The sequence below is a fragment of the Brienomyrus brachyistius genome, chromosome 7 (assembly GCF_023856365.1).
Source record: "Brienomyrus brachyistius isolate T26 chromosome 7, BBRACH_0.4, whole genome shotgun sequence".
NCBI classification, from domain to species: Eukaryota; Metazoa; Chordata; class Actinopteri; order Osteoglossiformes; family Mormyridae; genus Brienomyrus; species Brienomyrus brachyistius.
In genome coordinates, this window is record NC_064539.1 from 11,460,545 (window position 1) to 11,487,468 (window position 26,924).

At 42.9% G+C, this 26,924-nt stretch overlaps 1 protein-coding gene across 1 annotated transcript; it reads left to right on the plus strand.

Moving 5' to 3' along the window:
* Window positions 1-13,757: 13,757 nt before the first annotated feature.
* LOC125745850 (proteinase-activated receptor 2-like) lies at window positions 13,758-19,957 on the plus strand. Its single transcript, XM_049019088.1, has 2 exons — window positions 13,758-14,063; window positions 17,282-19,957. The coding sequence occupies exons 1-2, from the start codon at window positions 13,883-13,885 to the stop codon at window positions 18,337-18,339; spliced, it is 1,239 nt and encodes a 412-aa protein (XP_048875045.1). The 5' UTR covers window positions 13,758-13,882; the 3' UTR covers window positions 18,340-19,957.
* Window positions 19,958-26,924: the final 6,967 nt, after the last annotated feature.

Consider the following 26,924-nt stretch of genomic DNA (forward strand, 5'->3'; position numbering starts at 1 on the left):
TGTCTTTCAATGTATTGCCTTTTTTATTGATCAATAGAGCTTATATAACCACGTACCCAATTAGGGTTACAATGATCCGAGTGGCAGAGGGTGAAAGGACCGGTTTTTCTAAAAAGCACACAGACTAGTTTAACACTAAATGAAATTTGGATCCAAATGGTCTGATTTACATGTTTTCAGAATGTATTGGAGATACGTAGAGTAGTGGAACGAGGAATGACCTTGTAATGAGAAGAGTATATATTCAAATGTAATGGAAAAACCCATTTTACCAGTAACTGCAATTAAGACACAATGTCAGCAAGTGATATAATATGTTAAGCTATGTAACTTATTGCTTAAGTAAGTAACTGCTACAAGGGTACCGCCCTGGACATTAATTTTTATTAATGCCATATTACAATACGCCTATTTGAGATGAGAACAAGGGCAAGGTTGGGAGTTGCCTGCTGAACATGTAATTATTATGGTAAATCAATGAGTGTACATTTCACATTTTCTAAAGATTTTTGGCCAAGTTTAATCTCAGGGTATTGAAGCAGGTGTCAGTGAAGTAAGCTGACCACTTATTGTAGAAATAAAAAAAATAATCATTTGAATTTTAAAAAGTCTGAATCATTTCAATTAAAATGGTCTGAATCATTTAAATAAACATGTAGCAATTCTTCCTGTTATGACTACAAGTGTAGACACATATGTTTCGGTTTGCTTGTGACTAAGCACTGAGCTGTACTTATCATGCGTATTATTTCCTCCTCTTCCCTCCTTTTCCCTGCATACAAATTATATTCAGTTACAGTAAATGTTGTCACAGGGTCATAGTGAGCCTGGAGCCTATTCCAGGAAGCACAAGGCAAGATGACACCAGCCCGTTGCAGTTGCACACATTGACTCAGCAAAAGCAATTTAGGGACACCATTGTTGTTCTCAATAGCAAGACAACACAGTCTTCCTGTTCCCAAGCAGCAGATTGCATTACACCCAGGCACTCGCGTTCAGCTGAGAGGTGTAATTCTTTCAGACTACCCTGGGGCTTCCTCTGGGACACACAGAAGGACTTAACAAGAACAGCTCCGGTGGAATCTAAGTGTCGGAGGTATCCTTATAAAATCTGCAGACTACCTCCTGATCCAGAAGAACAGCAGTTATACTCCGAGACGCTATCGGAGTTGATACAGTCCGCGTTTTATTATGCAGAATCAACCTGACAATCCTGCAAAGAAACCGAAGGACAGTCACTGGTATCGATGACCATATCTTTTTTGTTGCTACATTAAGCTCATGGTGAACTGACAGCTTGATCCACAAACTCACTACAGGTGGGTACCTGGCAGCCCCATCCTGCCATCGGCTTTGCTTTCTCATTTTCCATCACTCATGAAGGAGACTCCCAGACATTCAAACCTCACTAGAGGTTGGACCTACTAATGCTGGACCCCTGAGAAACAAATATACAGCCGACGGAGTGAACAAAGGATGAAAAATATGGGGCTATTATTGTAACAAAATTATTTGCAAATGTGTATGAAGAGTTGTGTGACTGTATCTCAATCAGATGTGTAATCATATTTGTAAATGTAAAAGAATTTGCAAATGCATACTGAAATTTGGAAATGTGTACAGGAATCTGTAAATGTGAATTCAGAATCTGTGTGTGTAATCAGCATGTGTACTGAGATTTGTACGTGTGTGGTCAAATCTGTAAATGCGTACCTAGGTATTAAGGCTAAAAAGCCTTTTGCTCCAAGAGCTTGTAAATACAGACAAGTCATCAGTTACCACTTTTGGCTGTCTTTTCACATGTTATTTTTGCTACACTTCAGCCACAGCAGATTGTCTGTGTGTGGAGGTTTTGAGGGCTTAGGGCTGTCCCACTGTCAAGGTTTTGAGGGCTTAGGGCTGTCCCACTGTCAAGGTTTTGAGGGCTTAGGGCTGTCCCACTGTCAAGGTTTTGAGGGCTTAGGGCTGTCCCACTGTCAAGGTTTTGAGGGCTTAGGGCTGTCCCACTGTCAAGGTTTTGAGGGCTTAAATGTGGAACACCATCAGGATATAAACCATCAGACAGTATACCTCATGACATGAAATGCTGAATATATATCTGAATTATATAATATCTAGTGACTTTTTAGCCATCAATACCCATGTACGTATTTACAGATTTGTTCATGCATTCACAAATCTATGCATGCATTTACAGATTTGTCTATGCATTCACAGATCAATGAATGCATTTACAGATTTATCTATGCATTCACAGATCTATGCGTGTATTTACAGATTTATCTACACATGTACAAATCTCAGTATACTTGAAAATCTCATTATGTATATGAATCTGATGATGCCCACGGATTATGAATACACATTTACAGATTCCTGTACACATTTTCAAAACTTAGTACGCATTTACAAATTCTTTTATACATTTACAAATCTGATTATGCACCCACGGATTGAGATACAGTCACACAACTCTTCACACACATTTGCAAATAATTTTGCTACAATAGCCCCATAGAAAAGCACCATTAACCACTAGGGGGAGAAAATCTTTCATCTCAACATTATCAGACTGGAATAACCAAGTGCTGAATGGCACTCTTTAAAAACTACTTCTAATGAAAACTGAGTATCAAATGGGACATGAGATTATTTATGTTCTCATTTATTACAGAGCATAATCAAATTATTTAGGCAAGAGGAATTATCATTGCTTGTTTACAAAACATTAAACAAAAATTAAACAAAAAAAAAATTGATTGAGCAAAATTATGTATTACTACCTAATGCTTTATTAACACGTATATGTTTGTGTTTGAATAATAATGTTCAAGTAATAAAGGATTTCAGTTAATTAAAGTGTTAATAAAGCATGTGTCCAGCTCTGGTTATACAGTTTACAGTACTGCATAGGGACTAGGAAGTTAGCATGACGATAGGTAAACACTACTCTGTCTCGGGAGCCGTGCAAATTGCACGAAACAAAACTGCTATTTAGCTGTTAGGAAAAAAAGCAAATAGCACATAGAGTGAAATCTCGGTAAGTTCATAAAGGAAAAAAGAAAAAGTTCTGCTGGATCTCAAGAAAATTTGGAAGCCACTTGACTCTCCTGCCCAAAAACTCTCCTTACAGAATAGAGTGATTTTCACACATCCACAGACAACTGATATCCAACTTTGTTTTTCTTTCTCAACATCAGCTAGCTGCAGATTTGTTAACATGCTACCATAAATAGAAGTTCCAAATGTACTTACAATGGTTTTCTGTCAACACCACAAAGGACCAACAACACCAAGCTCTCATTTGAAGGCTACAGCTTACAACAGAGAGAGGATCAAGCACACACCCTCAGTCATGCTTAGTATTTCTCCCTCAGTTCCAGCCTGATTGAGAGGTCATTCCAAAATCCCATAGCCACACCAGACCACTATGGAACATGTTCCCCACTCATACTATAGAGCTTTTAACAAGGAGAATTGTCACAAAGCACTTTACAGAGTCCCAGGCCCAAGGTCTTCAAGGTGCCTATGGTGACCCTGGCAAGGAAATCTCCCTCAAAGAGCCCATGGGAGTAACCTTGGGAGGAAGCAGACTTAGGGAGGAAGCCCAATCTCCTCAGACCAGCACTGAGTAGTGCAGCTTGCATGCAAGAAGATGGAAGGACAGCACAGGTAGGTAGGAGCATTGTGGAGCACGACATGCGGGTAGGCAGTTAGGCAATCAGGGCGAGTCAGGTGGTTTAGGCTGATGGCCTGCAGGCAGCGCGGCACAGGCAGGGGGCAGGCAAGCAGAAACAAACAGGCCAGGGGGCCAGCAGGGGGCTCCCTTGCATCTGGATCTCTGTGTGCTTCAACCCAGAAGTGGGGCGGGGATAAGGAAAGTGCATCAGCATATCTGGTGTCACTCCTTTGTGTAAGGAGTAAAGCAGGGGTGGGGAACCTGTTGCATGGAGGGCTGGTGTGGCTGCGGGTTTCTGGGACGGCCTCTCAGTTGGCTGGCTGACTGCGAGGTCATCCCAAAAGGCTGCACCCTCAGCGACCCTCCATGGAACAGGTTCCCCACCCTAGGAGCAAAGGGATAAAATGAATACATTTGTGATGCACAACACGATGCAGCAGTCTAGGTATTCTCACCACGAAAGAACCAGGCCCAGCTTTAGCATATTGTGACCCCAAAAAAAGAGTTTAGATTTCAAGTGGATACATCACAACATATCCTAGGTGCTGTGCTATACTGTATCTTTAGGATCCCATAGGAACATTTAGAAGATGCATCCAGATCCCTCTGAGACGAACTAGACTCAGATCTATTCTCGTCATTTTGAATGCTAGTGTTTGCACAAGTATATGTATGGTTGTCATTAGGGATGGGCCGGATGGCATTGAATGGCATTTTTTCAGGTCTGATCCTATTTTGATAACAACTGCCAATACCAATACAGACTCCAATACAAGAGCTATTTTTACTTTAATATTTTTATATAATATATATTTGAACTTTATATATTATTGATATTTTTAAACTAGAAAATACAGATGAAAAATGCATGACAAAGAAATCTTTTTGCCATACCAGAAACATACACTGTTCAAAAAAATTGAAGGAACACTTTGAAAACACATCAGATTTCAATGTGGAAAAAAATCATGCTGGATATCTATAATGATGTAGACTGGGTAATGTGTTAGGAAGGAAAGGATGCCACATCGTTTGAGGGCTGAATTTAAAGACACCCCGAAAATGTGAAAAATGATGCGGGAGGCTAATCCATTTTGCCAAAATTTCATTACAGTAACTCAGAATCATACTCAGTAGTTTGTATGGCCCCCACGTGGTTGTATGCATGCCTGACAATGTCGGGGCACGGTCCTAATGAGACCATGGATGGTGTCCTGGGGAATCTCCTCTCAGATCTGGACCAGGGTATCACTGAGCTTCTGGACAGTCTGAGGTGCAACCTGGTGGCATCGGATGGATGAAACATAATGTCCCAGAGGTGTTATATTGGATTTAGGTCAGGCAAGCGTGAGGACAGTCAATGGTATCGATTCCTTCATCCTCCAGGAACTGCCTACATGCTCTTGCCACATGTCGTGCACCAGGAGGAACCCAGGACCCACTGCACCAGCATAGGGTCTGACAATGGGTTCAAGGATTTCATCCTGATACCTAACGGCAGTCAAGGTGCCGTTGTCTAGCCTGTAGAGGTCTGTGCGTCCCTCCATGGATATGCCTCCCCAGACCATCACTGACCCACCACCAAACCGGTCATGCTGAACAATCCTGCAGCTAGCATAACGTTCTCCATGGCTTCTCCAGACCCTTTCACATCTGTCACATGTGCTCAGGGTGAACCTGCTCTCATCTGTGAAAAGCACAGGGTGCCAGTGGCAGACCTTCAAATTCTGGTATTCTATGGCAAATGCCTCCAAGGTGCTGGGCAGTGAGTACAGGGCCCACTAGAGGACGTTGGGCCCTCAAGCCACCCTCATGAAGTCTGTCTCTGACCAAACAATCAGAAACATTCACACCAGTGGCCTGCTGGAGGTCATTTTGTAGGGCTCCAGCAGTGTTCATCCTGTTCCTCGATCTGGAGCAGATACAGGTCCTGCTGATGGGTTAAGGACCTTCTACGGCCCTGTCTAGCTTTCCTCGAGTATCTGCCTGTATCTTGCAATCTCCTCCATGCCCTTGAGACTGTGCTGGGAGACACAGCAAACTTTCTGGCAATGGCACGTATTGATGCGCCATCCTGGAGGAGTTGGACTACCTGTGCAACCTCTGTAGGGTCCAGGTATCGCCTCATGCTACCAGTAGTGACACTGACCGTTGCCAAATGCAAAACTATTGAAAAAACCGTCAGAAAAGTTGAGGAGGGAAAAATGCCAGTGGCCTCCACCTGTTAAATCATTCCTGTTTTGGGGGTCGTCTCATTGTTGCCCCTCTAGTTCATATGTTGATAATTTCATTAACACCAAAGCAGCTGAAACTGATTAACAACCCCCTCCGCTACTTAACTGACCAGATCAATATCCCAGAAGTTTAATAGACTTGATGCTATACTCTGATTAAAAAGTGTTCCTATAAAAAATAAGCGCCCTCAGAAAATTACAAGCTTATAAAATCTTCATTCCTTCAGAGCTGAAATGCTGTTACAAGTTCATACAGGCCATGCGGGCATGGAAAGAAATAAGCAAAGAGCTTGTGGTATCATGTTACGGCCTGGAATGTACAAACAGACTCGGGACATGATATTTCAGTATCCTATCTGCTTTGGAGACAACCCAGTCAATGTCGAGGTACCCATAGTAAGCCACTGGGTCCTCAAAAGTCCATAACAAACAGTCGAACACTTATTTACATGAAGCAACACAGATTATATCATTACTGTAAACTATTAGAGCAAATATTTTGAAATTGAGAAGCTCCATAACATCACAACTACAGCTGCAATACACTGACTGAAAGCTGCCTTTTCAAGACACTGCATTCCAGGTCTGGTTGTACTATATAATTTTCCCCAGTTTCTTTAGACACATGCTGGCTGAGAAATGCTTTGGAACAGCTATGGGAACTTGACTTTCATTCTTAAACTATTTTTTATTGGTCTTATTTGGTGGTGGACTGTCATTTAAGTCTGAACTTCCATTTTAAAGGAGCTGTCGTCTCCATTATTAAAATACGCAAAGCAATAAGCCGGCTAACCTCTGAGTGTCACGTCCAGGGCTAGACGAGCAGGTGGGAAGCGGGGAAGGATGAGGCAGGCAGGTGAGAATGCGGGATATGAGGGTTTGTTCGGACACACAGGGCAGACAGCGACGAACATCAATGACAGGTCTGGGGAATATGGACTCAAACGTGGACTAAATACACAGACATGGAATAGAAACAGCTGGGTACAATCAGGGGAAGCACATGTGGATGATCAGGGGGCGTGGCTCACACGAGGACTGGACGCGCAGGTCATGACACTGAGATACTTGCCAAGCAGAGGGACAGATTTAATAATGAATTATAACATGTCTCAGGCCAGTACTTTGAGACTTCGTATACACAGACAAGGGGCAGATTAAATCCCTGGTCCTCCAAGTGGCTGATCATTTCCATTATTTTAATAGTCTTTAATATTTTAATAATCTGCTGCTAACTTTGAAAATTGATAGTTTAAATATTGGCGTCCATTCTCTCCGGGGTCCCACCACCACACACTCACCACTCACTACATGACCCAGGAACATAGTCTGTCACTAGAGAAAGAAGCACTTCTGGGGTATAGGCACAGATCAGCTTGTCAGCGAGCAGATCGTCCAGGTAGGTGACACAATGGGTCCGTGGGATAAATCAAAGTCTGTATTGGCAAGTCTGCTATACGTACAGGGCATACAAAGGACTGAAATGGCATTTCTCTTGGACCTACAGCGAGTGCACGAACTAAGGACAAGAAAACACAAGGATCAAAATCAAAACAGTATAAATCAGAATAATTATAACAGTATATGACTGCTTTGGGGGTAGGTGGGTGTAAGAGGGGTGGGTGGGGTCTCCCACAATGCTGACTGCTTTGCGGGGTAGGCGGGTGTAAGGGGGGTGGGTGGGGTCTCCCACAATGCTGACTGCTTTGTGGGGTAGGCGGGTATAAGAGGGGTGGGAGGGGTCTCCCACAATGCTGACTGCTCTGCGGGGTAGGTGGGTGTGAGGAGGGTGGGTGGGGTCTCCCACAATGCTGACTGCTTTGTGGGGTAGGCGGGTATAAGAGGGGTGGGAGGGGTCTCCCACAATGCTGACTGCTCTGCGGGGTAGGTGGGTGTGAGGAGGGTGGGTGGGGTCTCCCACAATGCTGACTGCTTTGTGGGGTAGGCGGGTATAAGAGGGGTGGGAGGGGTCTCCCACAATGCTGACTGCTCTGCGGGGTAGGTGGGTGTGAGGAGGGTGGGTGGGGTCTCCCACAATGCTGACTGCTTTGTGGGGTAGGCGGGTATAAGAGGGGTGGGTGGGGTCTCCCACAATGCTGACTGCTTTGTGGGGTAGGCAGATGATGGACATGTCCAGGAGGGAGGGAAGTGAGGCACCAATGATATTTCCTACTGCATTCACGCTGCAAGGTTTTCCGATCATTGATGATACAGCTTCCAAATCACACTGTGATGCTGCCAGTCAGGTGGCTTTTATTTGTGCCTTGATTAGAAGGAGGCCATGATACCGGGGCACAGGCTCTCTTTAGTTTCTGGAGGAAGTAGAGGCACTGTTGGACTTTAGTGTAATCCACAAACTTGAAGTGGTTGGTTCTGTATTTTGGTGTAGAGTCATGGGTTAGCAAGGTGAAGAGCAGGGGACTAAGCCACACATCCTTATGGGGGTCCTGTGCTCAGTATGATGGTGCTAGATGTTTTCTTCCTGACCCACACTGCTTGTGGTTTCTCAGTGAGGAAGTTCAGCAGCCAGTTACAGAGAGAGGTATTCAGGCCCAACAGGTCCAGTTTCTGTATCAACTGTTGAGGAATAATGGTATTGAATGCTGAACTAAAGTCTATGAACAGCATCCTCATATGAGAGTCTTTAGTGTCCAAGTGGATGAGGACAGAATGGTGAGCAGAGGAGACTCTCTGTCCACCTGTTAGCCCAATATCCAAAATGAAAGGGATCCAAGGTGGGTGGAAGAATGGCTTTAACATGCTGCATGATTAGTCTTTCAAATCACTTCATGATAATGGGGTTCAGTGTGACAGGGTGGTAGTCATTGAAACAGGATGGAGATGCCTTCTTTGGTACGGGTATGATGGTGGAGGCTTTAAGGCAAGTGGGGACAACAGCCTGACTCAGGGAGGTGTTAAAAATGTTTGCGAAGACATCATTCAGCTCCTCCATGCTGTCCTGGTATGTTGGCTGGACCAGCAGCCTTGTAGGTGTTAATCCTGGAGAGTGCACTCTTCGTACTGACTGAGGACAGGCAAATACCCTGGTTTTCGGTTTGGGGGGCTGGTTATTTTCAGGTGTGCTGTTTAGTGCTTCAAAGCGTGTAAAGAAGTTGTTGAGATTGTTCAGCACTGAGACGTTGCTGTCACAGGGCTGTGGTTGGGGTTTTATAGACAGTGATGATCTGGATCCTTTGCCACAGGCTCCTTGAGTCTCTGCTGTCTTAAAAATGTCTGTTATCTTTTTTGCGTACTGGTGTTTGCCATTTTTGATGGTATGGGATAGATTGGCCCTGGCTGTTGTCAGGCCAGTGGTATCACCGGCTCTGAAGGCAATGTTCTAGTCCCTCAGTAGTCTGTGAACCTCCCCTGTCAGTCATGGCTTCTGATTGGCCTTTGTGGTGATGGTCATGGTGTACATCACATTATTAATGCATTTGGTGATGCAGGCCGTGACAGTCTCTGAATATTCCTGTAGTTTGATTTGTTGATTGTGAGCGGCTGCGTGCTCAAACATGTCCCAGTCTCTAGTGTTAAAGCAGTCCTGAAATGCCGAGGTGGTGCCTTCTGGTCACATCCATACCTGCTTCAGAACTGGTTTCATTGTTTTCACCCTTGGTCTGTATGCTGGTATTGGCATAACATTGGTGTGGTCAGAAAATCTGATGTGGGGGAGGGGTGACGCTTTGTATGCTCCATTGTTTGTTGTGTAAACCAGGGTCCAGGGTGTTATTTCCTCTTGTTGGAAAATCAATGTGTTGGTGTGTTTTTGGAAGCACTGATTTGAGGGCTGCATGACTGAAATCTCCAGCCAGAATGAGAAATCCATCAGGGTGGGCTGTCTGTCGCTCACAGATGGCATAATACAGCTAATTCAGTGCCTCATTCCTGACGCTGTTGTTGGAGTTTGGGGGAATGTAAACCGTGACCGACAAAATCCCTCGGTAGATAGAAAGGTCGGCACTTAACGATCATAAACTCCAGAGTTGAACAATGCTTACGGACCCCCACAGCATAATGACACCGAACATCGCTGATGTAAGCCCAGATACCGCCACTGCGAGTCTTACCTCCCACACCCAGGGATCTGTTCGCTCAGTAGCATGTTAGCCGATTGAGTTGAACAGCAGAATTCGGAATGTTGTCATTATGCCATGTTTCTGTGAATACAAAAATGCAACATTGTCTCATGTTAGACTGGGTAGTCCTTAAAAGATCTATATGGTCCATTTTATTGTCTAGGCAATGCACATTAGCGAGTAGGATGGATGGGATAGTGGGTCGATATGGGGTAGCCGTTACCGTAGGCTGTACACCTCCTCGTTTACCCCTCCTCTGCTTCCTCTCATACCATTTGCGGTGCCTCCTCACTAGATCAGGAGCAGCAGTTGAGGTTGGGGTTTTGTTTTGCATGCGAAGTAATCATAGGCTCCAGAATCCAATGGAAGTGGGTTCTAAGCCGAAATTCACCCTACTGCTCATGTTTAAGAGCAGCTGACAGCTGTATTTATGCCTCAATATAGACAGACCCAACAAAGTTTTACCTAAATTCGACATGGGATAGCACTCACCTTCGAAGGTGGCTGGGGAGTTCCAGAGCCTGAACGGAACAGACCGGAAGTGCCATAAACCCTGACGAATGGTGAATGTCATCCTGGGTCAGGCAACTGGGAGCAGTTCAACTTGCCAACAGCCATGAAGCTGATCCGTATCAGCCATACTGCATCATGCAGTGCATCATCTATCTGGGGTAGCAGATACAAGTTCATCTGCCATTAAAACACCTTAACTCCAAGCAAAACAGCTAAGACTAGGGGGTAATGATTGTCCAAATCCACATGTGGCCTAGCGATCTATAATACCCCTTTTTTTCCCCTATGAGTAGCCGACTACGCCACCCCAGGGACACTGCCCTGGGGACCCTAACACCCCAACCCTCAAAACAGCACACAGGTTCGAATCACCGGAAAGGGCCAGAGACGCGAGCCAGTAAAAGTTTTGTTTTATTACATTCAATGCAAAGGTTCAGTAGTCCACACCATAAATCTAAAACCCCGTAGGCGCCCAATCCCTGCCATCAACCCCGCACCCGGCGTAATACACCAACACCGGTGACTTTACAGCACACGGGTGACGTCCACCATACACCAGGCGGGTGCTGCGCAAGGCTACTAGCCCTGAAACACAGATGAGGGAACAAGACACCAGGTTAGTAGGGTACCGCCACTTTCCATTACCCCGCTAGGCCTGCTTAACCGCCCCCAAGATAAATACAAAATCACAATCAAAATAAATTAACAAACCAAGGCACACAAATAATTAAACATGCAATAAAATAAAACATACCAAAACAACCAAAAATACAAAATCTTGAGGCAGTATATGCATGGACTAGATGCCGCAATCGGCAGCGGAATAGCAGCACTCCGAGCAACTCCTGGCACCAAAGTCCCGCTCTGGCCACCCCACGAATCCACGTTCTCCACAGGATGCACAGATGTCGATCGCTGGTAACCAGACAGACAAAACAGCGGCGAGGTCCACGTTCCCCAGTAAACCTGCAATATATTAAAATACTTACAGGCCACGCTAACAACTAAATACCCCGCTAATCTCCCTGATATACATACCACCAACCGGAAGACTTATACCACTGCTGGGGCTGCCTTCACCACCTCCCCAACAGCAACAGGACGCATCTCCCCAGCGGCATGCATTTCACCAACCATGCGATCAATATACCGCAACCAATGGCTAAGGGATGGTTACGGAAACCAATTAACCCCCTGCCCACTCACAGCACAGCTGCTGCTTCCACCGCCAGCAACAGGAACTGCGTCAGCACCATACCTACCCGAATCCACCCTCTATATAGCACTAAGCCCCACCCAAAACACAGGGGAACCAATAGGGAAAAGGGATCAATTTTCCCCACTTGGCTACACACAGTATGTTTCAGATCTCAATTCCATAGCCACTGTTCGGTTCTTTTTTTTTTTTTTTTGGGGGGGGGGGGGGTGAATAATATCTTGAGCCAATGAAAGTAGCGTAGTTTTTACCGCAGGCGTGATCCCTTGATCATGTTTGGACTACAGTACGTGATACAGCCAATTAGAAGACAATGAAAGACAGCCATAGAAAAAATTAAGAGACCACAGCACAATTTTTGTGTCACCCAATTCTCAATTTAGGGGTGTGTGTCTGTGAATAATACATGCACATGCACTAGAGGGGCAACAATGAGATGACTCCCAAAACAGGAATGTTTAACAGGTGGAGGCCACTGGCATTTTCCCCTCCTCATCATTTCTGACTGTTTTTTTTTTCAATAGTTTTGCATTTGGCTACGGTCAGTGTCCCTACTGGTAGCATGAGGTGATACCTGGACCCTACAGAGGTTGCACAGGTAGTTCAACTCCTCCAGGATGGCGCAACAATATATGCTATTACCAGAAGGTTTGCTGTGTCTCTCAGCACAGTCTCAAGGGCATGGAAGAGATTCCGGGAGACAGACAGTTACTCTAGGAGAGCTCAACAAGGGCCGTAGAATGTCCTTAACCCATCAGCAGAACCAGTATCTACTCCTTTGTGCAAAGATGAACAGGATGAGCACTGCCAAAGCCCTACAAAATGACCTCCAGCAGGGCACTGGTGTGAATGTCTCTGACCAAACAATCAGAAACAAACTTCACGTGGCTGGCCTGAGGGCCTGACGTCCTCTAGTGGGCCCTGTTCTCACTGCCTGGCATCATGAAGCTCAACTGGCATTTGCCATAGAAAAACCTGAATTGGCCGGTCCACCACTGGTGCCCTGTGCTTCTCACAGATGAGAGCAGGTTCAGCCTGAGCACGTGACAGACGTGAAAGGGTCTGGAGAAGCCATGGAGAACGTTATGCTGCCTGTAGCATTGTTCAGCATGACTGGTTTGGTGGTGGGTCAGTGATGGTCTGGGGAGGCATATCCATGGAGGGACGCACAGACCTCTACAGGCTAGACAACGGCACCTTGACTGCCATTGAGTATCAGGATGAAATCCTCCTCGGATCGTGCATCCTCCTGGTGCACGATAATGCCCAGCCTCATGTGGAGAGAGTATGCAGGCAGTTAATGGAGGATGAAGGAACTGATACCATTCAATGGCAGCCATGGTTGTCTGCCCTAAATCCAATAGCCTCTGGGAGATTATGTTTCAGTCCATCCGATGCCACCAGCTTGCACCTCAGACTGTCCTGGAGCTCAGTGATGCCCTGGTCCAAATCTGGGAGGAGATCCCCCAGGACACCATCCGTCCTCTCATTAAGAGCATGCCTCGATGTTGTCAGGCAAGCATACAAGCACGTGGGGCGCATACAAACTACTGAGTAAACTACGATTACTTTTGAGTTGCTGAAATGAAATTTCAGCAAAATGGACCAGCCTGCCACATCATTTTTTCGCTTTGATTTTCAGTTGATAATTAGGTTGATAATTTTAATTTCCATAAAACGATGTGGCATTACGCAGTCCATACTGTATCAGTATAGATTCAGCATGATTTTTTTTCCGATTGAGATCAAAGTGTTCCTTTAATTTTTTTGAACAGTGTATAAAACATTCAGCCACTTTTTTTGTTATAATAGTTATCTGGTAACGCACAACTTTTTTGCTGAAAAGTAAAAATAGACACGATATATTAGAAGAATAGTAATTTAAGTTTTAGTAATTTGATGATTTTCTGAAATATATTGAAAGATATACTGCAGTCCTACAATATTTTATTATTACCGCACTAACCCGCCTTTGATGTTTTTCAATTTCACTTCACCACTGATACCAAGACAGTCTTTCAGATTGTTCAAGAATGTAGTTTTATGCGGGTACCGTGCCCTTTGGTGCATATCAAATGCGCACCGATGCGCTTTAATTTCACTAACAATACACAAATTTTCTGGGGAACAGTTTTCACTAAACCCAGGTTAATGTGGTCACATGATTATCCGTGACCAGTCTCCCAGTTTCTGTAATGTGTGTCCTCTTACAAGAGTCCCATTTTCCGACAGCAAACACCAGGTGATACACCTACCTACTTTACGAAGAAGGATGTATACATCTAAACAGCTACTTCAAGTAACTTTGTTACTCTGGACACATTTTTCTGTGGCTAAGAAAGGTAAGGTTTTTTATTATTATTATTATTATTTGTCTTGAAACGCGTTGCTGCAGGGAAATTCCGCGCAGTTTATACTTTACACTCTACAGGAGGGCATTGGAAACAGGGGGACTGGGGGGGCACAACCCCCCCCCCCCCATCCAATATCGGCAGCTCCCCCCCAGAAAATATATATATTAATAAAAAGTTAAGTTACTTATCCTTTTATTACAAATCCACGCGTTACTGAGACCTATTCGCGGCGCATGCAGATCGTGAAAACGAAACATAGTAAACGAAGATTGCAGTGTCCGGTATTACACAACTTCATGTGGATCAGTTATGGTCTTGGTTATGTTTAGTTGTAAGACTGTACCCTAAACAGTGTTAGTCTTCTATATGATCTTTATTGAAATTTGTATTATTCAAAAATGATTTTAAAATCTTTATGACATCGCATCTTTTCTTGTATGTGCTTATTGCGTGTGTGCTCATGCAAATATCAACAACATTAAGCCACACTTAAACTATTAAATAACCTTAACTATTTGTTAGCAATAGACATTTTCCAATAAACACCTTTCGTCCATGAGTAAAAAGGCTTAGCTCACACAGCCACATGCTCAGGTGTATGGAATATAAAATGAATAAGGTGTTAACGTAAAAACACTGTTCACAGTTTTATAACCGTTCAGTTTTGGCTGCATCTTAATCCCAGGGGACAGTATGTAGCTCAGTGGGTTAAACCTCTGTGCCTCTGACCCAAAGATTGCCAGGCACTGTGTTTGTACCCCTGGACAATGCAATGAATAAAGCTGCTAAACTCAAATTTTAAAGTCTTTAAAATACACAAAGACTGAAAGATAAATCTTAAGAAAAGACAACTGGAATAACTTTTGTTGTTAGGAATCCTTAGTACAGTATGTAAAACTAAAAATTTGAAGTTTTTATAGATATGAAAGATAAATTTTCTGAATGAAAACCAATTACTCGGCATAACAATAGATGGTTTTCTTAAAAACTTAGAAGTTTGAGTTGCCCTGAAAACTCAGAAATCGAGCGCAGTAAGTTATGTTGAAATTTTAAGCTTGTCTTTTTTTTACAGTGTACTCAAATGTAACTTTTTGTTAGTGGTTTATAATTATTTCATAATGGAGTGTATGGTTTCTAATGGACCCTGTTGGCTTGCACAATTTAATCAATACGGAAATCTTCTGCGTATGCAATGGAGTCTTTTTGGTTTCTGATTATGTTTAACGGTGACATTTTGGCCTATTATTTTGCTTTATGTTTGTTTTTATTGGCAGCTCCTAATCGTTCTTGTATTTATTTGTAATCCATAATGGTTTTTGCATTGTCCTTAATGGATCCTGTTGCTTATCATAATTAGCTGTAATGAAAGTCTTCTACCCATGTAATGGGGTCTTAATGGGTTTTCACTTAAGATGATTGCATTGTTGCTTGTTTTTCGTTGTTGATATTCCCTAATAGTTTCTTTTATGGGTGAAATATCTTGTGTTTATGTTTTATTTTAGTTAGAAAACTATAGAAAATGTTTGAAACAAAAATATATACTTTAAGCATGATTACTACTTTATCTTACTGATTTATGAAAATTAGACACATTAACAATACACTCTTATTTTTAGCAGTAGTGGTATATAATCAGAGACGAAATAGAATCGGGTAGTGGTCTGAAATCAAGGAATTAACTCTGAAAGAATAAATCACATTTATATGAAATATAATTTAATAAAGAACTTTTACTTGTTTCACAGAATAAAATGCAGCAGCTTTTCACTTGACGTTTTTGTACAGTTGAAAATTTGTTGTAATTTTAATGTCTTATCTAATTTGTATATTCTTTTAAGCAATTTAAGAAATATGATGGGATCACCGGCACCACTATAAACCAGTAAGAACCATTAACTGTACAGTAGAAACCATTATATACCAGCAGGAGTGACTATATCCTGATGGAAAGTTTAATTCAGTTTGATGGAAGTTACCTATAGGCAACTACTAGACCAATTCCCATTAATTTTATAATGGAAACCATCAGATACTTTCCAATGATTTTCTCAGCATGGAAAAAACAGCACCAAGTGCCAACTAAGTAAAACTTCTTCTTCTTCTTCTGTAGAACTTCTTCTGTAGCCAACTAGCGTCCAAGAGCCAAATGAAACGAACAGTGTTTTGCTCTGATTTTACAGAAAAGTAGTGTATGATGCCTTAAAAATCCAAGCTGTTCACTAGCTGAAACTGAACGTACAGCAAGGTCATTGTTATTCTCAGCTCCTTTTTAATCCCGTCCACCAAGTCCTTGTCTAGTTCTTCAGGAGATGTGGCGGTAAGAGGACCAGCCTTTACTCAAACAACAATATCCAAAGAGTCCTCATCAAATAAACCAGCAAAAAGATCGCATATGTCCTTCTATGCGTCTATGGCTGGAGACTAGCTGACTAATGTTGACATTAAACATCACAGCTTGGAATCACTGTCTGCCATTCAATATTACTTCCTGATAAGCAGACACATCAACAGATGTCTTTCGCTTTCTCATACGCTGATGAGCATGCAGATATGGCTGCATTTCACGACTGATAGTGGGAGCAGATTTCTCAATCTTGTCAAACTAGTCACGCAATGTCTGAATATACAAATGAAGCGCAACTGCATTAGAATATCTGCTGTTCTGCGTCACTTTTCTCAACTTTCAGCTAAATATCTCAAAATGATGACTTAGTATCTCAAGTATTTTTATTTTTTGTGGCAGAAATGTGCTTCCGTAGAATAGACCACGACTAATTAAACCTAACTAGTCTTTAAAGGCCATCAGGCTCAGTGTGACTTTGAACACTGTACTTTGAAACACTTAATCAAAGCGTTGGAGACACAAATGTTTGAAAAGCATGCTCTCTATGGAGATTGGAATCTCCATCTGTGACTGCTGTCAAAAACCGAAACTTTTTTCTTTAAATTTTAACCACAACTTTGTGTGATGTCCTTATTGTGTTAACAAAAAAAATGATCTGAAATGAAGAGGTGCATTGCAAGGGCACAGATTTGGTTTCAACATTGGTAAGGACCAAATCAACCCCTAACCTCCATTCTCCCCTAAACACAGATTGTCCTCCCACAGTATTAGAAGGGACATGTCCCTACCATCCATACCCAAATGCATGTCCTTGGAGTATTGTTAAATTTGAATTCTGACTCTGTATTTTCTCTGACTGTAGGTTTTCGATCATTTGAAGGTCAACCCGCTGGGAACCTGACTTCAGTCTCTGATCAAGCAGTGGTAATACTAACAAGTAAACTGACCACAGTCTTCCTTCCGGTTGTCTACATCATCGTGTTTGCAGTGGGCTTACCAACCAATGCAATGGCGATTTGGGTGTTTATCTTCAGAACAAAGAAGAAGCACCCTGCTGCTATCTTCATGGCCAACCTGGCTCTGTCTGACCTACTGTTTGTCATCTGGATCCCTCTAAAAATTTCCTACCACTTAAAAGGCAATAACTGGGTCTATGGAGAAGAGCTTTGTAAAGTGCTGGTGGGTTTCTTCTATGGGAACATGTACTGTTCAGTAATGTTCATTACCTGCATCAGTGTGCAGCGGTATTTTGCTGTTGTCTATCCCTTGTCTGTTCACACTAAGAACAGTCAGATTGGATTTGCCGTATCAATTACAGTTTGGGTTGTAATTTGGTTGGTTACAATTCCACTGTATGTCTATGACCAAGCTGTGGAGCTCAATAACCCTAGAATCACCACCTGCCATGACGTCACCAAACTTCAAGACACAATGATTGCAAGTGGATTCTTCCTGTCCATGGGAATATTTGCATTTGCCATTCCAACAGTAGTCTGCACCGTTGCTTATGTTTTAATGGTTCAGGCTCTGAGGAATTCCACAACTCTTGAAAATATCAAGAAGAAGCGCAGAAAATCTGTCTGCCTCATTGTGGTCATTCTTGTCATATTTTTGGTGTGCTTTGCCCCCAGCAACATCATGTTGCTCATCCATTATGGGCTTCGCTTAAAAGGCCAGGAAAGTAACACCTATGGCTTCTATATCAGCACACTGTGTTTAGCCAGCCTGAATAGCTGTTTAGACCCCTTTATTTACTACTTCATTTCTGAGGAGTTCCGGAACCACGTGAAGAACACGCTGGTCTGCAGAAGTGTGAGGACAGTGGAGAGAATGAGGGTTTCCTTCTCTCCTTTAAAGAATTCAAACAAGAGCAACACAGACACCTCAGGATCTGCCCACACGCAGAGCAGTAGTTCCTGAAGGGATACATCTGTCTGGACACTTGGTTTTTTAATTTTTATTTTTGCACATAACTCTCATTATCCTAAAGGGGTTGTGGTTTTTTTCATTCTTAAGAAAAGGACCACTGACTGTCACCGTGAGGTGTGGTGCAGCTTATAACAAATACAAACTTTATTCAAACAGAACTGAAACACACAAAAAACAAAAGGGATCACAAGGGGTCAAAACAAAGGCTCCTAAACAAGGATAAACAAGCTCTGGAATTACGTATAAGGAAAAGTTGAGGGATCACAAGCAAAAGCACAAACAACAATCACAAATAAACTCAGGCAGGTAACAGAGCAGTTGCAGGCATATAACTACTAGGGCTATTGTTGACAACAAATGCAAAACTAGGGCTCGAAATAACAAAGAACAGGTGTGGGTAATTAACATTCATTAAGGACTCAAAACACTAGGGATGGGGCTAATCAGCGACACCTGCTGGCCAACAGGGAAATGACAGGGCAGGACCTGATCCTAACACTTTCAGAAAAACAACCCTTCTTTGTTGAAGGAAGCAACAGTTTACTGTATGCTTGTTGTCACTCACCTGCTAGCCTCAGAAATGTTGTGTATTTTGTCTCAGCTGTCGCTTCAGGTGTGTATCAAAGAGTATTAGTGTGTAGATGTGGCCTGCCGCACAATTCTTTACAGCCCACAAAATGATTTTGATATTCCGTCAAATATGGCCTGGGGATATGAGTGTAATGGTACAAAAATTTGGATGGATACAAACCTTGGTTTTGTGTTCACGATTCAGCGCAATTTCAGTACAGCAAGGAAAGTGAATTTGTTTTGAAATTATTCACTACTAAAACTGCAAACATAAACAAAATTAGCAGCAATTGTAAACCAAGGACAATGTGTCTGATGGCAGTGTGTCTGAATAATAAAACCTGAGATGGTTACAGTATATGCGCACTGTCAGACATCCCAGCTCTCCCAGGAGTTATGGGAGTCTCCCAGAAATTGACAGCACCTCCCTGCCACCTGCAAATGATGCAATAGTGCTATTCCGGTATTTCCCAGTAAATCTGCTGATAGGGTGGGGGAATATTAGCGTATTTCTGCCCAAGTCTAACTAGTTCCTCTCTCCCAGGCATCCCTAATCTGTCTTTCTGAAATCATTTCGCTTAAGGTGGTCTGCATTATACAACTAAATATGTAAAACAAATAAATAAATCAAATGTCAGACTGCATAACATCAATTAAAATTAAATTCTGTATTCTATTCTACAGAGTAGAATTTATCTGTAGCAACAATAAACACTCCTATTGCTGGAATTATTTTTTGAGCCAGGTCCGAAATTCCTGGTAAAAGCACCTTAAATGCCATAGGGAGCCTAACTTGTAGAGGCTGTTTCTGCCTTGCTTTGGTCATATACACACTTGGGTGATGTTGTCTCAAATGGGTTAGCATGTCGAATGTTGTTCCAGCAACATATCCAAATTCAGTATAACAGCAAACAGACAGTCTTGGTCTTATCAACTACTCTCTGTCCAGTATTGTGTAATTTGCTAGGAAACCAAAATGTTCCCAAACTGCTGATTATGTTTCATTGTGTGTACTGAATTAAAAATGATATAAGCTGAATGGCACAGAATGAATACGTGTATCATTGCAGCTCTATCCGGGAAGTAGGGATCATCCTATGCAAACCTGCGCTACACCTTACCGCTTCTTACCTACATCCAATACTCCTGTGTGCCACGCCCCCCCTGCTGGATGTCAGGAGGACTCTCTCCCAATTCTGAACCCGGCGGTTTTCACGCCACCTACCGCTTACCCCGATCTTCCGCCTGCCGCTTTACTGGCAAAGTCGGCCTCGCACCCCTTTCTGGGGAAACGTCTGACCCTTAAATGGGCCAGGACTGTTGAGGACTCGATGCGGGCAGCACCCCCCAGTGGTTCCTGTGCCTCCTGCAGCGCCCCCCAGTGGTTCCTGTGCCTCCTGCAGCACCCCCCAGTGGTTCCTGTGCCTCCTGCAACGCCCCTAGTTTCGTGTGTTTCTCCTAGTTCCTGACCCTGCTCCCATGGCCCCTGTCCCCGAGGAGGTCCCTGACTGTTGGACCGCCGCTCCTCCCTCCATAGTGGAGTTGGAGGAGGAGCTCGAGTGGGACCCCTCGGATCTCCCTAACCTCCCTGGCTTCCCCAGTGACTGCCCCACCACTACCATAACAGCAAGGCAAATCCCGGCCAGGTCCCCGCCTCTCAGTCTCCTGGAAGAGGAGAGGACACCTCTGCCACGGTCGGGTCCTGCCCGCCCTGCCCCCTGGCTCGCCTTTGGTCCCCCTGGCTGCTGCTCGGCGGTCGCCTTCAGTCCCGCCTGCGCCTTCCTCCTCGCTACCTTCAGCATTCCTTCCTGCTTCTGCCCCTCGCCTGCTGGGGTTTCCTCCGGCTCCCTTGTTTCCCCTGGCCCATCGCCTCCTTGCCCTCTGCCTTTGTGCCCCCTGTGTCTGCTCCTCGTCCTCCTATGTATCCTTCGTTCACTCCTGGTCCCTTTGTCCCTCCTGTTGTGTCCCCTGGTGTTCCTGGGTCCTCTGCTTCTGTTGTTGGTGCCCCTGTGTTGGTCCGCATTCCCCGTGATTGTCTGTCAGAGGTGGTCTCCTTGTGTGTGTTCTGTGTCTCTGTACTGTTCCCTGTGCTGCGTTGATGTTTTGATTTTGTTTCCCCGGGTTTTGTCATATCCCTGGTCGCTAGCTGTAGTTTTGTTCGGCTGTAACGGACATGCAGCTCCGCCTACAGGGCACGTGGCGTGCCGGTGATATCCAGCGCAGATACGTAGCCAGGATTATTAATAGTCACAGTCTATAAATAAGCATGGCGTAATAGCAGGCAACACTGATTGGTCTGAGTGGCTGTCTATCACCAGGAATGCTGTGCGTCGGCAGGCAACGCTCGCAATTGAAGGGATGCAGTAAGCAATGAGGTCAAGGTTACTACTGTACTGTACATGTATAACCACTTATAAGTCGTATATACTTCCAATAGTCAGGTAAAGTTGGATTACTGCATGTACAATATAACAATCTAGACCACAAGTGTGTCTGCTGGGGTGTGGCATGAGTAAATGTTGTCCTGTAGTTGTGTTCTGGGCATACAGCAACTCTGGATATAACGGACTTTTTTGCCAGATCCCTTAAAATCCGTTATAACGGGATTGTACTGTATAGGGAGCAGGACACGAGCTACTACCAGGCAAGGTTACACATAAAGGGGGAAAGAGGAAGAGGCCCAGGCACTTGGGAAATGGAATAATCAATCCGCCGGCACCAACCTTGGATCGAATCGAATTCAGTGCCATCCCCCATCCCTAGTTTCACATAGAGCACTAACTGACTAACTGCATTATGCATAGAGAAGCACTGGCATTATATTTAGCCCCCAAATGATGCATAAGGCTGTACTAGAAGGTGAGTTTACAGGCTTAGTGGGGTTTCTTGAGGCTTACTTCCTAGTTTTGGGTACTACGGATTATAGCTCACTTTTAAATGGCATATATTGCTTTGGTAATTTACTCTGCACAAGTCTCCCAGTACAAGCAGGTCTCAGTGCAGGCTTCCAGATTAAAACAAAGGTACGTCACACGCTTTTATCAAAAATGTATGTACATACTGCTCTTTCACCAAAAAAACATAGCCTACATAATAACAACTAAATAGCTGAGATAGGTAATAACAATGATTCTGTTTTGGGTCCGATTCTAAATAATACCACAGATTTTATTGTGGTACCAATAGCCATATTTGGTGCCAGGTGGATAGCATTTTCAGGATTGGGGGGGGTATTAGCTACCTATCAAAGTGGAGTTTACATCCTTAATTTGTAATGTTGGCACTTCCCAATTAAATCACCCAGAGTCAACTTACTGACTTGATAATAACCACCGTAGTACCATTTAACGCTGATTGTGGAGTTAGTAGTTAGTTAATCCGTCTCTAGAGAGTTAACTCTGGGGATGTAAGTCTTACTTCATGGTACTCAAAAGGTTGACTGACGTGTTTAGTGTGGTCGGCTACATCAGAACAAGAACCCTGAAATCATGGCTGTTTTCTACACTTTATAAGGAGATGCAAGCTGATCATTCAGTGGTGTCGTTTCACAGTAAGTAGAGCAGCCTTATCAACGTAAAGTGTTCTCCAAGTCTTTGAGCTCACAGTGGAAAATTCTTTTCTGTGTATGTGTGTAATTCCATGCTAGACTAGTAATGAACATATTCTGATGAAACTGCCCTATTTAAGTTATGCATTTGGAAAGCCTGGCACACACAATAATCACTTGCGATTCATTTGAGACTCTTAATATGCCTGTTGAAACCAGTTATTCTGGTGATGTTATGGTGATTCCATGACTTCCAGAGCACATCTTTCCCCTAAGCACAAGCACTGTGTGAATTCTGGTTTGGAAAAAGGGCTGTCGGAATTCTGCTGTTACTGTACCACACTGAAAACAAAATACAGGTCTGAACTCAACATGACTCAACATGTGAGTGGCAGCATTAAACCTGCAACCAGGTTTTGTGCAGTGCAGTGGAAAAAGCTCACTGCAGTGATAAGATTTTCTTCTCTTTCTTAAGTGACTTGTTCATTCTGCACTTTTCTTTTTTAGCAGTGATTGCACATAATTGTTCAGATTTCTGGCAAAATGACTGCAATTCACAAAAACAAAGATTTAAAGATTTTTGCACATAAATGCTTTGGAACTACTTTGTGGAGACAAAAAATCATGAAACTAAAAAAAAAAACTCATTTGGATTTTTACCTGGACATCAGGAATTTGAAAGAAATTGAATATGCGTGTTCTTGATGTTCTTTCAATAAAATTCTCTCTCTCTGTCACTCTATCTCTCTCTATATATATATTAAAAGTAGTGTTATGGACCTTTTCCATTATACTGTAAAAAATTAAAACAAATAAACTAAAAAAAAAGTGTGTTTTACTTAAGGAATTATTTGGTGGAAACAAAAAGTTGTTTGACCACTTCTTGACTAAACCAGGTGAGGGAACCGTAACATAAAGAAAAGTACACAGTGATGCAGAAAACGAGTTTGATCCCATCACATGATGTCTTACTAATGCAGGATTCAACACCTTCAATTTTTGAAATTGTTTCTTATAAAAACCCTGGTACTATTTCAGTTGTTCACAATACTGTAATTGCCAGGAACCAATAAGACAAAAATTATAACAGCAACAACATCAAGAACAATAATAATAATGTTACAAATAGGTATTATATATATATGCAGCAGACACACACCCATGATCCTACACACGTACATGTATATTTCAATTCCTATAACTATAACATAATAATAATGATACTGATCGTTCAACCTCTTATGCGCCCATTCTTGTATATACAAGTGTAGGTGTGAACTGGACTGAACTGATACATTGGTTTCTTGTGTTACATTTAATGTTCCAGTGATCACATGTGCATAGATTTACAATTATACTGTACAATTGTGCCCTTGAGAGGTAAAGTGGGCTATCCCACAAAAACAAAGGTTTGAGAAAATGAGCTCCAAAGTTGAATTTTTTTCAAAAAATCAGTGTGCCTATACCCTACAATTGATATATATCATAAGTAGCACAGATCTCGGTATATTTAAAAGATAGATAGACCCTCAATAATTAATATTGGACACTAAACTCATTTTTGACTGACATGTGGGATAGCCAACTTTACCTCTCAAGGGCACAATTAACATTCTCAGTTCCACAATAATCCTGTTTTAATGTGTTATATATATGTGTTATTCAATTAATTGTTTTGTTACTGGGAACAAGCTTAACCAAGTTTAAAAACACCACGCTAGTCTCCAATTATGTACAATTCAGCTTTGACTTAGAGTATTTGCCTATACACAACTCTATTCACACTAATCAAATTCAACTACTAATAAATATAAATCCTTGTGATCCATTTCATTACAGTCATCACTTCACCCGCTGGTCCAGGATCAAGTGGAACACCTGCTTTTGCTGAGTCCTGCTTCGCCTCTCTAACCATAGTTGCTGCCTGTTCCTGATCTGCTGCTGTCTGATGTTCTTCATCTTCATTCTGCTCTCTTACTGATGCTATCTGTCCATGTCTAGCCTCATCATGCTCTGCCTCTGCTTGTTCCTCTGCATGCTCCTCTTCACTAAGAGGAGAATGCTCCCCTCTTGACTCTCTCTCCTACATTAACTTTCTTCTTAAAATAATAGATGTCTGTAGACTTTCTCTTCATTGTCTGCAAACTGACATAACATATAGACCAGCACCAGCTTACGTTAGATATGTAATTAAATGTATCATGCCAAAAAGCAAGCTAAATAGCATATAGTTCCAGCTAACATTAGCAAGGTAATTAAATTCGGCACTAAAAAAACACGTCACTCCAGCGGCCAAAGTTTACTGAATAAATAATTTCCAGTCTTCTTTTTAGAAATTATGACTTACTCACTCACCGGTAGTCTTCTTCCTTAACTCCGCCCATTTGCTGACGATAACCAGAGACGTGTTGAGCTGCTGCTTTCTGTGCCCCCCCACCCATGTGTGATTCGAGAGCACCTTGCTGACCGTGCATTTGTGACCCATCACCACGAAATGACTCTTATGGGTGTATTTCTACCAGTGCAACTTAAGACTCATTTCGTGGTGATGGGTCACATTTGTTGAAATCCATAATTGAACATAGAAGCATATTATGCATATGCGACCTATGAGAGGGGGGGCCAGTGGGGGGGGGGGGGGGAGCAAATTTATCAGGGGGGCCATGACCCTCTCTGGCGCCAGTGCACACACACACCCCTACAAAGAAAACTGATCTTTTCACATAATTCGGGTGCCCTAGGCTATTCTTCCTTTAGCTACAACCAGCCATGTTTTTGTCTGTGGACAAACATTATAATTTGATGTATATGTATTACTTTTTGTATTTGTTTTAGTTTTGTGTAATTATTAATATATGTAAAATCTATGCACACAATAATTTACAATAATTTATTATTATGGTGTACAGCCTCCTTTTGTGGTGAATACAGCAGCAGTTTGCCTTGGGAATGACAGATCTAAGTCCTACAGAGCTGGGGGAATCTGAGCCGCTCCTCTTGCAGAACAGTGGCCAGGTCACCACATGATGCTGGTGGAGGAAAACATTTCCTGATTCGCTCTTGGATAGAACCCAGGTTAGTACCGAGAGTCCCTGTCAGACGGCTTCCTCTTGCATCCGCAGTTACTCCTGTTGGATGTGGTTCATCCTTCATGGTGGTATGCCGACATTACCCCGAATGCCGTGCCTCTTTTTTTCCTCTTTGTAACTGATATGTCTCCCATTGTATTGTATGGATTTGCAATATTTTATGTACAGCTGTGCTATTGCTCTGCTAATTCAGCCTTCACACTCACTGATGGAATGTGCAATTCCAGTACACACACACACAGACACACAAACACAAAACACACACACACAAACAAACACACACTTAAATATCCTATGCCTGGATCTTCTCTCTCTTTGGTTAAGTTATTAAAAACTTAAATTAGTACATATTTTCTGTGTCAAATAATACCAAAGTCATTATCCAAAACCATTTAAATGGACTGGCGGCTACAACTTGGATGAATAATAACTCAGAGATTATATAGTGCTTTAACGTAGATCCAAAAAACATACATTTGTTGCAAACAGTATGTTTCAAGACGTCTCAAAAACTCATACTAGTTTGAAAAAGAGTAAGTATATGCACTCCTTTCGGCAATGTAGTAACTCCAATTAGCCTCAGCATGCTTTTGGACTGTGGGGGGAAACCGGAGAAAACCCCACGACGACATGGGGAGAACATGCAAACTCTACACACATGTGACCCAGGCAGAGACTCGAACCCGGGTCCCAGAGGTGTGAGGTAACAGTGCTAACCACTGCACCACCATGCCGCCCCGATGCAATTACATGTAAACAGGAAATAATACTTATTTTCTTAATATTTGAATAAATGTATTATAAATAAATGTAAACAGGAACCCAATGAACACAATTTGGACTTACAGTCCTCTTTGTTCGTATGTCCGAAAGTTTGTAAGTTGAAAGTTCGTAAGTAGAGGAGCGTCTGTATTACATTTGGGATTCCCCTTTGTGGTTATACACTTTATCAGCTTGTATAAAACAGGGGAAAAGCAGGAGACAGGAGACGTTTGAAGTATTCGGCTGTCAGGAATGGCTCTACTTTTTCGGTAGCCCCAGGCAAAGCTTTACATGAGAGTCCCCCACCCAGAAAACTGGAAATCATTTCTCCACAACATACATAGTTTCGGGAACCTAGGCAACAGTCTATTCTGCCTACGGCTAGAGTGAACCCTGTTGGGGCAGTTCTTCTTCTGAGGAAAAATGCCTCACATCTAACTATACCCCTGGTAGGCAAATATACAACTACATGTACTGGAAAGAGCATAGAATGGTCAGCAAGACAACATTATCATTATTATGGGGGCAGCGTGTTGCTCAGTGGGCTAAGTCTGTGTCCTTGTAATCAGAAGGTCGCAGGTTCGAACCCAGCCTCAGCACATCTGCGG

Excerpts from the sequence above, each read along its gene's own strand:
- LOC125745850 (XM_049019088.1), top strand. The coding sequence starts at position 13,883 with ATGATTATCCGTGACCAGTCTCCCAGTTTCTGTAATGTGTGTCCTCTT. Across the intron at positions 14,064-17,281 it reads TTTTTCTGTGGCTAAGAAAG|GTTTTCGATCATTTGAAGGT; the intron begins GTAAGGTTTTTT and ends CTCTGACTGTAG.